Consider the following 14,501-nt stretch of genomic DNA (forward strand, 5'->3'; position numbering starts at 1 on the left):
CTCCATATTCTTCTTTTATTTATGTTGTTTTCGCTGCAAATCAGCGCACAGGCAATTCATATTTCAAGCTTCTTGCGGACTACTATTTTTAATAATAATCCCACCGTGTGTCTCAATCAGCTCCCTAGTTCAGTAGTCAGGGCACTGATCAGGGTATCAGCCACATTCACTTTCATTATATACTGATTCACTACCTAGGGAGCTAAGGAGCTGATTGAAACGCAGGGCCAGTCTCACGTGAGAACTCCGGTCTTGAACGCGTGATATCGCGTTGTTTCCTTGTCACGTCTCGCGTGTGTTTGGTTGTGAAACGTAGTTTGCGTGCCAGACAGAGTTGTCGGCGATTCGGAAGTCCGTGACATACGGAATCACTCTTGTATCAATACAGTTCTATCTAATCTGATGTAATCTCATCTAAATTAAATTGTGACAATGAGATCACCACTTGTGTCATGTGTAGCCTGCAACGGATTCACATACTGATCAATAATATAAAATATACAATGATGTGATCATAACTGACATGAGTAGGCTAGTTGAAATATTTTGGATGAGCAGGTTAACCCTTATATTCTGTTCAGGGTCTCTTAGACCTATCATAAAACCGAAATCATAAAATAGGATTAAATGCATTTTCCTTTGATGCATCAGGTGAAGCGCCAATGTTTTCAAACCAGCTGTCTCGATTTTCCGATACTGCATGACGTTTGAAGCTTCAATCACGTGGTATTGTCATTTCGATACAAGCATTGTTACAGTGTGTGATACAATAGTGCTTTGAAAACTGCGTCGGAGCCCCGGTATCAACCGTCCCATCACTAATGACGGCTGTTGGATTGAAAAATCAGCCGCGGCTCTTTGATGAAAATAGTCAGCAGCAAGCTTTTTTGGCATAATGGTTATAAGGGGAGACTTTGGTCACGTCCTCCGACGCGATTCTCCAATGAGATGCTGCTACGGAGCTTAGACACGCCCCGTACTGTTTCTTCTTTGTTCATTGATTGCATCATGTGACGTTCGTGGAACATTTTCCTGTTTTGATTAGTAACTTTGTAAAGTTTCCTAATATCTCCCTGATACAGAATTTCAATGTTTCATGCGCCCAGCATTATAGAGAATAATAAATCCTGTAATTCAAAGTCAAACATGACACATCTCTTGCACACATATCACTACCCTAACCTAATAAAACAATGATTACAATAATGCATTTGAGGAAAACAAACATATAATGCAACGAATAGACATGTTAGAAATCACATCATAGCGTGTATGATTCTGAATATATTTAACCCTATTAAATGATCTCTCAACGTTTGTCCTTTTGAGATTTGAGATTGAGTCTGTATAGAAGAGTTTAAAATTGGGTCAGATGCAATCCCTCAGTACTGGAGGTATTTGTGTTGGACCCATTTTGCTTTAGGTCTGTTGATTAATGTTTCCTGTTCCATTTCGTTGATACAAAAGGTCTTGTGAGAGGATCGATGAAATTGAATGTGATCAGGAAAGGCTCTGAACAGATATTCTCTGTTCTTAAGTCACGCTACCACTTCTCTTAACGCTGATTAAGTTGGGAAACAAATGAACAACTGTTGCATGTTCATTGTGTGTTTGTTGCCTGAGGCAACAAGAATTAAGTCAGGGAGGGGTAATTCCTTGTTCACTGTCCACAAAATTAGTTTTTTTTTGTTGTTGTTGTTCACAAAATCAGTGTTTGGTCAAAGTCGTTTGGTAATCTCTGTTGAACGAGGCACTAAAATGGTTACATATGTAACCCAAGTAGGGCTGGGCGATATATCGCATGCGATTGTCACGCGCATTTCGTCAGTAAAGCCGGTTCCCTGATTACCGCTAAATCGGCATCACCTGCTTTCAAATGGAGCGGCATTTAATAGACAGAACCGTAGTTCACTGACAAGCCACGCAATATCGCGTTCATTATCGAAAGCGACTCATCTGCGATATGAACGCGATATTGCGTGGCTTGTCAGTGATCTACGGCTCTGTCCGTTAAATGCCGCTCCATTTGAAAGCAGGTGATGCCGATTTCACGGTAATCAGGGAACCGGCTTTACTGACGAAATGCGCGTGACAATCGCATGCGATATATCGCCCAGCCCTAAACCCAAGACATTTTTTTTTGTTACTTTTAGTTATTTGTGTTGTTCATTCAAAAAACAAGAAAACATATAATTTCCTTTGTTAAAATGAAAACCTTAACTATTTTATGGCATACTTCAATAAATAAAGATTCAATATACAAAACTATTTTATTTTGATTGTTTTGAAATAAATTAGTATTGTAGTTCATATTTTCTGATTTCCATAGCACATGTATGAATTCGTTACTTTTACCATAAAGTCACATATCAATTGGTAGAGGCTGATATGTAAAAAATTACGGGATGTGTTGAAAAAAATATATATATTGAGTGTGATAACTAGCGACATAAGTAGATAAGAAATGCAAACAAACAATTTTTCAAATGCCTTCTTTTTTTTTTTTTTTTTTTTTTGATGGGGCAGCTAAAAGGATATAGACCGACCCATTATGACTAAGTATAATTAAAGTGACTCCCTAATAAACACAGGAGAACACTGAAAGGCAGAGTGAGATCGCTTAATCTCACGCCCCAATATTAACATAAATCAATGCAAACACAATGACAACACTGACTGCATACAGATATTTGGGCTTCATAAATCTCAGCAGAAATACTTTGAGCGACTGATCTTTAAACATCTGTAAAGTGTAGCAGCTGTTCTCATTGTCAGACACCATTCGTTGGATCTTCATCAGGAGTTTATTGACCTGATCTCTGTTGTTCAGATCTTTGTTGTTCAGCAGGTGAAATCTCCCTCCACACTCCTCTGTTAGTTTGGACAGTTCTGCGTTTTCTCTCATTAGTTGTACAGGTGGTTCACTGTGAAGCTCGTCTCCATGTGTGAAGAGGACAAATGTGTGTTTCATGGCCTTCTCTCCAAACATCTGCTTGAATAAGAACACAATATTTGCGTCTTGCTGAGTGAAAGTGTGTAAAGGGAGAACCAGAAGGATCACGTGGATTCCCGAAGAGCACATGTTCAGTCCTCTCTTTAACTCCACACTCAGATCAATGGCAGATGAATTAAAGAAGTTTGGAGTGTCCAGTACAGTAACTCTTCTGTTTGACACTTCAGCCGTGTGTGTTTGGCATCTGTCAGTGATGGAGGTCAAACTCCGCTTGGATGGAAACACATTTTCACCCAGGATAGTGTTTCCAGAAGCGCTCACTCCTGAACCGGTTTTACCGATCAGCAGAATCCGAAGATCACATGAGTGATCTAGTGACTAGCGGCTGGTTGACATATTGCTCCATAACTGAAAAACACCAGAAATAGTTACATCACAATCTCATGGCAATTTATAACGATTTAAGTAAATTGATTTTATGATTTTATAAAAGTGGCTGTTTAAAATAAACTTGCATAAGTGAGCAGAATCTAGACATGTACCATACTAATTACCTGAATATTAAACTTGTCTTTGCAGGGTTCTGTGATTTGGCTCTATTTATTAATTTAATTTTATTTATTTTTGTCATATACCACACATATTGAAATTAAATGAAAGCATGTGGTGCATAAGATTGGTGCACAAAAAACAGCTCAGGGAGGTCAAATCCATCACTGCTTGCAGCTATATTTTATATTTATTTTTTTGTTTAGTGCTGTGATACTGGGTTTTGGTGTTATTGTGCTGTGGTTGGTTATTGTGTGCAGGAGTGAGAGTAGTAATTGGTTTTCTTTATCGCTTAAATTGGACTGGAGATACTGGCAGTTTTTTTTTTTTTTTTTATCTGTCTTCCAGTGTACTGCTGCCCAGATTCTGTGGAGGCCCATGCCACTGTGGGACTGAAACAAGACTGTTGCTTCTGACCCAAAAGATAATCGGACTGCTCCCAAAGACAAAACATCTTGCTGGATTCTTCTAAAGATAAAACATCTTCCTGCATTCTTCTAAAGATAAAACATCTTGCTGGATTCTTCTAAAGATAAAATATCTTCCTGCATGCTTCTAAAGATAAAATATTTTGCTGCATTCTTCTGATGTAAACAGGGAACTTAAGAGCATTCTGATGAAATATAAGACTGCAAATCAACTAATCATCCATGTGGGGAAGAACGATATTCGGAAGGAGCAGTCAGAACTCATTAAGAGGGATTTCAATGAACTTTTTGAAACACTTAGAAGACTAAAAGTTCAGTCTTTCATCAGTGGACCACTCCCAGCAAGAGGAACAAATAGATTTTCACGATTGCTTGGGCTTAACACATGGCTGCAAAAAACCTGCAACTTAAAGGCACTGAATTTCATTGACAACTTCAATCTGTTCTGGAGTCAGAGACAACTGTTCACTCATGATGGCCTGCACCCAAACAAACTGGGCTCAAGAGTGCTAAAGAACAATATCTACTTCTGCCTCCATCATCCTTCAGCAGTGTGTGCAAATCCACTCAACCTGAATGGCACAAACACACCTGGACAGAGTGCAACTGACCACAGGACTTCACTTCAGCAGCTGAATGGACATGCGGTTGACACATCCCACAAGGTCAATGATACATGTAACACCACGCAGCCACAACAACCACTGCTCACGGACACAATCCTGACTGAGCCCTGCCCACAGAGCTCACCGAGAGACAGTGACGTGTTAGAACTGCTCCAAGATTCAGCACCCAAGGACAACTTTCAGGAAAACAGCCAGGGAAGCCAGGACAACATATTACAGTCTCCGGTAACACCAGAGCAACACCCCTTCTCACCGGACACATTATCCCTCTCTCCAGCTTCCCCTCTTCTGTGCTTCTCAGAGAAAATGGAGGAACTGGTGTATGCTGGAACCAAACTCTCCCACTCTTTTGCTGCGAGCCCCCAGATATCAACAAAAAAGCGTCAAGCCCCGAAACCACCAAAGCCTGTGGGCCCCGCTCGCCCTCCTCCTCCTCCTGCGAGAGCTCTTCGGCCCCTGCCACAACGCCAGGGCCCTCACCCTCCTCCATCTGTTCTAGGTGGACCAAAAACAACCGATAACAGCTCTCAGTGATGTGTGTCGGGTCCCCGCTATGATAACAGTGACTTTATCAAAAAGTTTACAGAACAAATGGGAACCCAGTGTGCCTGTTGCTTTCTCTATTTCTGTTTTATTACGTGATAGAAAGCCTAAGGCCTTCTCAAACCATTTGGCAAACCCATTTGATCTGTAAGACTGTAAGAAAGTAAGACTGTTAAGTTAGTATTTTCAAACATCCGTTCACTTAAAAATAAATCACTTCTAGTCAATGACTTAATAACCACAAACAACCTAGATTTTATGTTTCTAAATGAAACAATGCTTGAAGACAGCTGCAGTGCAACAATCCTGAATGAAACAGCCCCTCCTAACTTTACTTTTATGAGTGTCTGCAGAGCTGTTAGGAGAGGTGGAGGTGTAGCTGCTCTATTTAAAGATGTCTATCAATGCAAGCAAGTGTCATTTGGTGATTACTTGTCTTTCGAATACTTGGGTATTGTGTTAAAAGGTGCTCCTCGCATTCTACTTATAGTTATCTACAGTCCTCCAAAATACTCTCCAGCCTTTGTGGAGGACTTTACAGAACTGTTATCAGCAATTTCCTCTGAGTTTGACTGTTTTGCTATTACTGGGGACTTTAACATCCACATAGAAAATGCAGAATCCAATATGGCAAAAGAAATCATAACTGTTTTGAATACTTTTGATCTGACTCAACATGTAGGTACATGGACCTACACACAATCGTGGACACACTCTAGATTTAATTATCAGTAAGGGTCTAAACATTTCATCCAATGTCATTAAGGATTGTGACCTGGAGTATATGGCTGTTAGAAATGTCGACCTGTTTGACTATGCCACCCCCACTTTTCTGGGATAGGGGACCCTAACAAAGATATTTTTGAAACACAGGCAGTTCAAATAAATGAACTAGAAGCAAGAGTACAAAAAGGCTTACACTTTATTAGAAAGGCAATCACAATCCTTCTCACATATATTATTGTTGAAATAATCTGGTCAGCAGCAATATTGATATTAAGATGTAAATTGGAGAAAAACAAAAATCAAAATAGAAAACATTAAACAAAAAAAAAAAAAGAAAATATACAAAACAAATCAGGATTAAATCAAATTAACTAAATATCACAAAACCAATGAAAATATAATAATGAAATAAAGTCAACCAAATCGAAAATTAACAATTTAAAAAGCAAATCAAATCAAACTTGAATCACACCATGCGGGAGGAAACGAAAAAATGAATCAAAAGCACTCAAACCATTCGTGAAACACACAATCCAAACCAAAATAAGACCTCCCATACAGTGGTACACCAATCAATGAACAAAACTGTACAACAAATGAATAGAAAAATCACTGAAAATTATAATGACAAGAAAACCCAATAAACTAAATATAAACAAAACAAAAACTGAACAAATAAACCTCAAATTTTAATGGGAAAGAAACTGTGACTCTAAACCCGAAGGAGGATTTATAGCCTGTAATTAAAACCATTTCACATTTTTATTACACAAAATCATCATGTTACATTAAATCAACCATATAAAATACTCATGTACCTTCTAAAAATATGCTATGGCTCACTTTGTTACGTCTCAGTCAACAGTCTCATGGATTGCAACAGTCTATTCTGTATGATTGTCCATGGATGCTGGCACTCGTAACTCAGTATAAACACAAAGTGACCCTAAAAGAACACATCCTAAATTTATGGCACCGCATTTTATATCAATTACAACTCGTCAATGAACTTGACCATACACTCACATTGGGTAGTTGAACCCTGATGCGGACTCGCAGAGTTGCACGTACACAGCGCTTTAAAATCAACAGGTCGTCAGCACACAAATAATCCTAAAAACACATTAGCAGGCATATTAGACGTTTCTCATTAAAATCTACTCTTATGAATAATAATAAGAACCCTATTTACTCACACTGAATTGTTGAGAGCAGCAATCCCACACAAGCAGTTCTTCCAACGAACCAGAGAGAACCCCCCACACACACTCGTTCATCAGCAGAAAACGAGAAAAAACGCTGTTTCACAGAAACCCATGAGACTTTTAAAGTAAACTGCCCTATCACATCACCTGCCCCTTAAAGGCATCGTATACTCATTCCAGTTACATCCACCCCATCTTTCAAAGGTCGCCATACCGGTGACAACACTTACACTCATTACACCCATCCTAGTTCCAAGGTCTAAAAGGGACATATAGGGAACTTACTGAAGCTGAATTTGGGAGAACTTGATCTTGTGGTGATCGCACCGGCCTTGGAAGATTAAATGGATTTGAATGTTGGCCAGCCCTTGTTCTAACCGACCGGCGTAGATCGAATTCTGCCTGTCCCTGCTCTGATTCCCGTTCTAAATGACCATACTCTAGCAGGAGTCCTGCCGGAGGACAATTTGCCTCAACTACGTATCTATCCAAGGGTACATACCCATCAGGAATGATTCTTACAGAGAGCCAGAGTACCTACTGGCAGAACAGGCACAGACTCGGGATAATGGCATGCTCGCTGGGCTGCTGCCACTCCTAGGCGTTTCTTAGCCTTAACATACACCAAAGCCAAATGGTCCCGATGACTTACCACCCAGTCTTGAGCCGTTGCCGTTGCTGCGTTGGTTTCTGGCCAAACATAAGCTCATGGGGGAATAGCCAGTGGATTGATGTGCAGAGGTATTAATAGGCAAAGAGTAACTGTGGTAAAAACTGTGGCCATACCCTTTTCTTTTCAATGGGCAGAGTAAGCAATAAATCATGCAAAGTGTGATAAAACCTTTTGCACTGCCCATTTCCCTCAGGATGGTATGCTGTGGTCCTACTCTTTGAATTAGTGATGGGCAAATGAAGCCTCATGAAGCACTGAGGCTTTTCCCTCATTGTATCGGGCAAAGATTCAAAGCTTCGAGATTGTCGAAAACAGCGCCATCTGGTGTTTAGTAAAAAATAATGCAGCTAAAACCCTGTGAAACAAGCTTCATCGGACGAAGCAGCCACCACACAGTTTCATGTTATGCGCTCAAATAAAAGCCTGATAGTGCGTGCACGTGTGTGTTGAATTTATCTCAGTGATAAATTAATGTACCCATTAAACTATGGCATTTAATACCAGAATGATTATCAATATAATGTAACAGAGGAATAAATGTACACAAATTAATTTCATATGGAAAATATTTTATTTTTCTGAAATAATTTGTATTCTTCATGTTACTTGTATAAATGTATCTAAAAAATTAACTGAATTTGTCTGAATGAAAACCTACTCATAAAGTAAGATCTGGGGGTTTGAGCATTCCGATACGCGAAGTGAATCGCACACGTGATTGGACAGAAAGTGAGGCTTCGTTTGTCATTGGTCACGTGATTTCTACGTTACTGACACAAGCCTGGAATCGAGTCTTCATCTGGCACGCCCATTTATGCTCGACACAAGCTCCGAAGCCTCGGTTCAAATGTCACATCACTACTCAATTCGGTTAAGTCTGACGCTTCCGGGTCCTAACGCTCTATCTCATACCACAAGAAAACAACAAATGGTGCTAATATACACACACGATGTGGTGTAATACTACAAAAAATATATAATTATAACCTTTATCTCCATACCAATATTCCAGATGGCCAGACAATGATTCATCTTTTATAAATCGTTAAAATATTAATGTCTGTGACGCTGTGAGCACGGAGACTGTTGTGTAGACTGTAAGTATTTAAAATGTTTAACTTTTTAAAATGATTGATGTTTAATATGAATAAATAGCGCTCATAAACGGCCGTCGATGGCATTCTCAAGTGAAACGAGTCAAGGCTTGGACCCGGAAACGGCGTTCCTTACATCATGACTTAACAAGCGGATAGGTTGTTTGCAATCACGTTCTGGTGACGAGCGAAATTCCGGTGGAGGGCAAGCAGTGAAAATTAGAATGGAAGAGATAGGGAAAAGTTCGTTCTGTGCTGGTTTAGAAAGGTATAAACAAAAAATCACAACATATGTTGGACATGATCATGATGTTGGACATGATTATGTTATGAAGAGGAGCGACTTTTCCACTGAATTGAAAGACTTGATTGCCATCGAGGAGGTAGATATAAAGGATGTAAAGCTGCCGTCACGCCGCGTTCAGTTCTAGTCTGGGTTTGTTTATATCGCGCTGCCTTTCTGCTAGTAATGTTAAGGGCAGTATTTTAATTTTCTTTCATGATTGTGAAAAATGTCGCCATTGTTGGTCATTTATGCTGATGCGAGAATTGTAATAGGAACTCACGATATCGTTCGGGGAAAAAAACTGGACACTAAATTTTCGCCTTGGTTGAGAAGGTGAGGGAAGATGACTAGCAAATGTAATAATGTCACTAAATAAACCCACTGCCTTTCACTCAAAATAATCACATACTTAGCTGAGTTTTGTATTTGGTTTTTGTGTAATAATTAATTAACATTGTTTGCGAGTATGACTCTCACTTCTGAATGATTATAACTTGCACACAGCCACTTCAGAACTGTTGACGAGCTTCTGTGGGTTTGATTTTGGTTGTTATTTGTTGAAATTTGTTGAAAAAATACAGCATGTCGGTGTCTGTCCCCTGAATGTGACCCTCGGATTCTCCTTCGTGGTCATATGGGAAAGTGAATATTTACAAAAATAACATTAAAACTAGTTACATTTACACGCTTCCAGCAAAAAAACTGCATCGACTTATGTCAGCTTGTTAAACATTTATTTTATTTGGACATTTTCTACCATACAACGGCTGAAGCAGCAGCGCGTGAAACTGTTCTCATGGTAACCACATCAACATTATGAACGGAACTCTACAAAACTAAAGTGAAAACACTCTCGATTTTAACGATTTGAGCAACCAACGCAAAACATACGAATTTTAAGTTTTTGATAGGATTCCTATGTAGAAAAATCATGAAGGCTGCGTCCGAAAACCTAGGTAGCTGTCTTGCTGCCTCGCTATCTTATAAGAGAATGACTTGTATGGCAGCATTTGTGCATGAAGGTACCTCACGAAATTGATTTCGGACAGACTTCTGAGGCAGCGTAACAGTTTAATGATCTACAGCAATATAGCGCGAGCTTTGGTGAGAACTAAACAAATATTTAATTACTACAGTAGTAATTTCTCGATAGAAATGATATCAAAATTGAAATATGTTGATCAAAATCGTACATTTATACACAAACTGAGCAGCAAACGCAACTTTCGGACGCCATCTTTATTTTTCTAGCTCAACTGTCACAGAATGGAAAGCACAGGATTGTGGGATATCAAAGGCAGCTAAGGATACATCTATGCTTCCTTCAAAAATCGATCTGAGGAAGGTATCTCATGAGAGAGGAAGTGAAGCTAACATTGGATTCGGACGTGCCTTGATGCCTTACTATCTTGAAATGTGTCCTCGGAAGGCAGCATTTTCCAGTTTTCGGACGCAGCCTAACTGTCCTCCAGACTCATTCGCGCTGCTGCTGTGACGTTATGTGCAAACAACCTATCGATAAAGACGGAACTTGCGACCATAGTTCGCTTCGGGAAACGCGCCCCAGGTCATGAGCTGGTTTACCCAGCTAACAAAAAAAGGTCCCCAGAACGTCCCCTGAATGGCCTCTGCGAACGTCCCCCGAACGTCCATGTGTAGGGTCCTCTGGCTGTCCGGGGACGTCCGCAAAGACGTCCTCCGGACGTTCACGGGGACGTTCACAGGACGTTCAGCGGCCATTCGGGACGTTTAGGGGACTTTCGATTAAGTCCTCTTATTGTTTTTTTATTTTACTTCTAGGTTAACAAAAGAACACAAACAAGTTGTAAGGAGAAAAATACATTTATTTATTTATAATAAATGAGCAGTTTCATAATTGTTGTGCTCTTTCCGTGTGTGTGTTATGCAGTTGTGCACGCGCGTCTCTCGTTGTCAGCTGTGGTAGTCCGATGGCAGTTTTTTCGATGGCTTCTAACCTAAAACGACAAAATGAACACATTCAATAATGTTTCAGGTATCGTTTGTCTATTAAGAAACATTTGTTACTGACAATTTGGATTCGTGAGACCAAGATTAGCGTACATTTGAAAATAGGCCGTAACGGTCAGCCGCGACGGACAACAACTTCAGCAAGCGTTTGTAAATGTAATCTTGTCATATAATTTAAACTTTACAAGATAAACAGTGGTTATGGTAGCTAATGTCTGCTAAACTAAAATTTAAAATACCTTTTCGACCGACGAAAGAGAAAACTCAAGGCCTCATCTGAGAAAATCACCGGCAGGACCGTTAACTGTCGACGCAGCCGAGCGTTGCCATGGATACATGCGCGTAACCTAAAGAATGACGTCACTCGATCGTCACTTGCTTGTATCTCACAGTGTGGCTATATTACACTTTTTGCCACATGCTATACCTTTCTTATGTGTAAAAATTAAAGTAATTTTTTTAAATAACTTTTCTTTAATAAAACCATGTTTGACAGGTATTTATGGGTATAGGAATTGTCTTACCTGTGTTATTTTCCAATTTCTTTGCCAGCAAAGTGCTTTTCCATTCTTCATCTTTTCTTTGGCTGCATTCATCAGTTGAAGTCAATAACATTATTTTAAAGCTCCAGTTCAGGGTGATTGGGACACTTTTTACCATTGAGATGACTTGGATAAAATGTCCCATTCTTATATTATCCCACATCTTATATTCAGTAGCCTGCTGTTGGGGGGCATCATGATTTTGATGTTTAAAATGATAACTGCTGAAAGCACACATGATCTGATGACATCTTTAATTAGTTAGTAGTAGGTTGAAGTTACTGCTTCATTTTACAATGAATGGGTCATTCTACAGAAAAGTCAACTTTTCTGTCCCTTTACAGAAATATTACACTTGAAAACACTTTTTTTTTATATTGAAAATTTTTTTTTTATATTTTAATATGAAACAATATTTGAACAATTAAACCTTCTTGCGCATCAATGTGGCAGTATTTGTTTTTTAATTATAAAAATTCCAAACACCACAGAAGTGCTCGTCCCCACAGTCATGTGGGAAAGTGCTTTATTTTGAGCTCAGCAACAGGGTTTAAATACAATAATGTATGCATAACTGTCAAATATATTATGTAAATGACATAAAAAAACAAAAACAAATGCTGAATAAATATTATAAAATATATATAAAAACCCTGGTGTTGTGTCACTGGTGTTACCTTTAACAAAAATCTCTTATTTTGAAATAAAAATCACACTGTTGACATCAATTGACTACCTTCTTCCTATTTCCTGAAGATCCACGAAGAAAGACACATGGAAAGACCACTATCTCTTTTCAGTTATCAGAAATTTTAATTAGAAAATCATAATTTCATATGAAGCTTTTAGTTGAAGTCACTGGTGTGACCTACTTTATTATTAGGGAATTTTAAAAAACTAGAATACAAATGGATTAAACTACTTAATTTAGTGAATATACCATGATTGACAACATTTTTCATGAAAAATGTCACTGGTGTTACTGTCACTGGTGTTGTTTATAGAAAAAAACTTTATTCAAAGCTATTTATTTAGTTATTTTGCATAAAATAGCACTAAATAATGTGATTCTAACTTTTTTTCCTATTGTTAATCCTCCTTTGGTCAGATATGGCTAAATTGAGGGTATTTGGCTAAACTGAGAAGCTGAGAAACAGCGACATTACGGACAGCGTATTTTACAGACATTTTTAAAATGTTGTTTATGATCTTTTACTGACTGCTTTCACTAAGTGTCAATGAAAAGTCTTTGATTCTTTAAAAATGCAAAAAATTTAGTCTCCTCTCCTTGATTATAGTTGAAGAATAAGTAGGCTATCTTTGGTCGTATCTGTCACTGGTGATTCATTGTGTCACTGTTGTTACTGTTTTTTGTCTGTCTCATTAAATAAAATGTGTCATATGTGACATGATAATACTTTTACATTCATTGAATTCTGCTAAACTCAAGAATTAAGATGTAAAGGATTGCATTACTTGTTTATGACTGTTTTTCAAATATTTCCATTGTTATAGCAAATACATGCATTATTAAATTAGCATAATTCAATCACTTTTAACTAACCTGATTGAAAAAAAAACACATAATCTCCTTATTTTTTTCATTATCTTTTTTTCTGTAACTCTGACTGCATGTGCTGAAAAAATTGAGAAATATCATTTCATAAAAAATGTTTAAAATGCCAGAGAAGTATGGTAACACCAGTGACAAAAAAAATGGTACATGCTGTCTTTAAATGCACAAAATGATAATAATAATAATAATAATAATAATAATAAATCATAAAGCTGTCATTTGTATTCATAAAGTCAATGTGTAATATAATAATGTGGTCTAAGTTTAAACGTTAGAAAAAGAAATGCATTTTAAGACATTTTGTCATACCAAAAGTGGACTTTTCTGTAGAATGACCAGAATTCAATACTATTTTTACTAAAACCATAATATCAACCTGCACAACAAAACAATCATGGTTTCTGTAAATCCATTATCATGTTTAAAGGGATTTTTAAGGAACACAACCTCCTTTAAATCCAGTAGGTTTAGTTTCATTTGCCCTTTGTCTGAGTTTCAAGGTGTAAGGTCTGTTGATAAAAGGCAACGCTGTTTTTTTTTTTACAAGTGTTGTTATGGAAATACCAGATGAGGGACGTCAGTAGGACTTTCGCAAACTGGCAAGGACTTGAATGTCCTCCGAACGTCCGTCAGCGAACGTTACAAAGCGGACCAAACGCGGACGTCCCCCGAACGTCCGGCGAACGTCCGCCAGCGAACGTTAAAAAGCGGACCAAACGCGGACGTCCCCCGAACGTCCGCCAGCGGACGTTAAAAAGCGGACCAAACGCGGACCTTAACGGACGTTCACAACGTCCGGGGGACGTCCCTTGTTTGCTGGGAAGCTGGTCACATGCTGGGGTGCGTTTCCCAAAAGCATCGTAGCTAACTAACATCGCAAGTTCGGTTGTTACCTATATTGTTCAACGATTTTGTGTTACCTGAAACCATAGTTCAAACGAACATTCGCAAATTGTATCGCAAACTTGTGTGTTTGGAACGACAGATTTCCAGCTGTGGTTAGAAGCATAGTTTCCTGTTTTTATAACATGTGAACTTAATAAATCCTTAGCTTATATGCTGATTAGGCTACTTAACTTTTTTTTAACAGTGACTTTAATGACAACGAATTAAGGTCTTATATAGGCTAATACAGACTCAAAAGCATCGATCGCCTTACCTTTGGTTGCTCTGTCTCGGTTGTCGGTCCGAATAGACTAGTATTTATATTTAATTATGCTCAGGTTTGTGTGATCACAGCACAGAGAGAAAAGCAGCAGAATGGCTTTGTAAAACAGTTTACAATCGCTTCATCAAAATGGCTTCTGTACT

General features: G+C 38.5%; 1 protein-coding gene and 1 long non-coding RNA gene across 2 annotated transcripts; both read right to left on the minus strand.

The window, feature by feature from the left end:
• Positions 1-2,131: 2,131 nt before the first annotated feature.
• Positions 2,132-10,823, minus strand: LOC125247051 (GTPase IMAP family member 2-like). Its single transcript, XM_048158213.1, has 2 exons — positions 10,668-10,823; positions 2,132-3,331 (listed from the first exon to the last, which is right to left on the minus strand). Exons 1-2 carry the CDS (start codon positions 10,821-10,823, stop codon positions 2,627-2,629), a joined length of 861 nt encoding a protein of 286 aa, XP_048014170.1. The 3' UTR covers positions 2,132-2,626.
• An 86-nt stretch (positions 10,824-10,909) lies between these two features.
• LOC125247820 lies at positions 10,910-12,183 on the minus strand. The gene is made up of 2 exons (XR_007180184.1): positions 11,312-12,183; positions 10,910-11,059 (listed from the first exon to the last, which is right to left on the minus strand). It is a non-coding gene; the product is annotated as an uncharacterized LOC125247820 (long non-coding RNA).
• Between the last annotated feature and the right edge of the window lie 2,318 nt (positions 12,184-14,501).

The sequence above is a fragment of the Megalobrama amblycephala genome, linkage group LG15, assembly GCF_018812025.1.
Source record: "Megalobrama amblycephala isolate DHTTF-2021 linkage group LG15, ASM1881202v1, whole genome shotgun sequence".
In the NCBI taxonomy this organism is placed as follows: Eukaryota; Metazoa; Chordata; class Actinopteri; order Cypriniformes; family Xenocyprididae; genus Megalobrama; species Megalobrama amblycephala.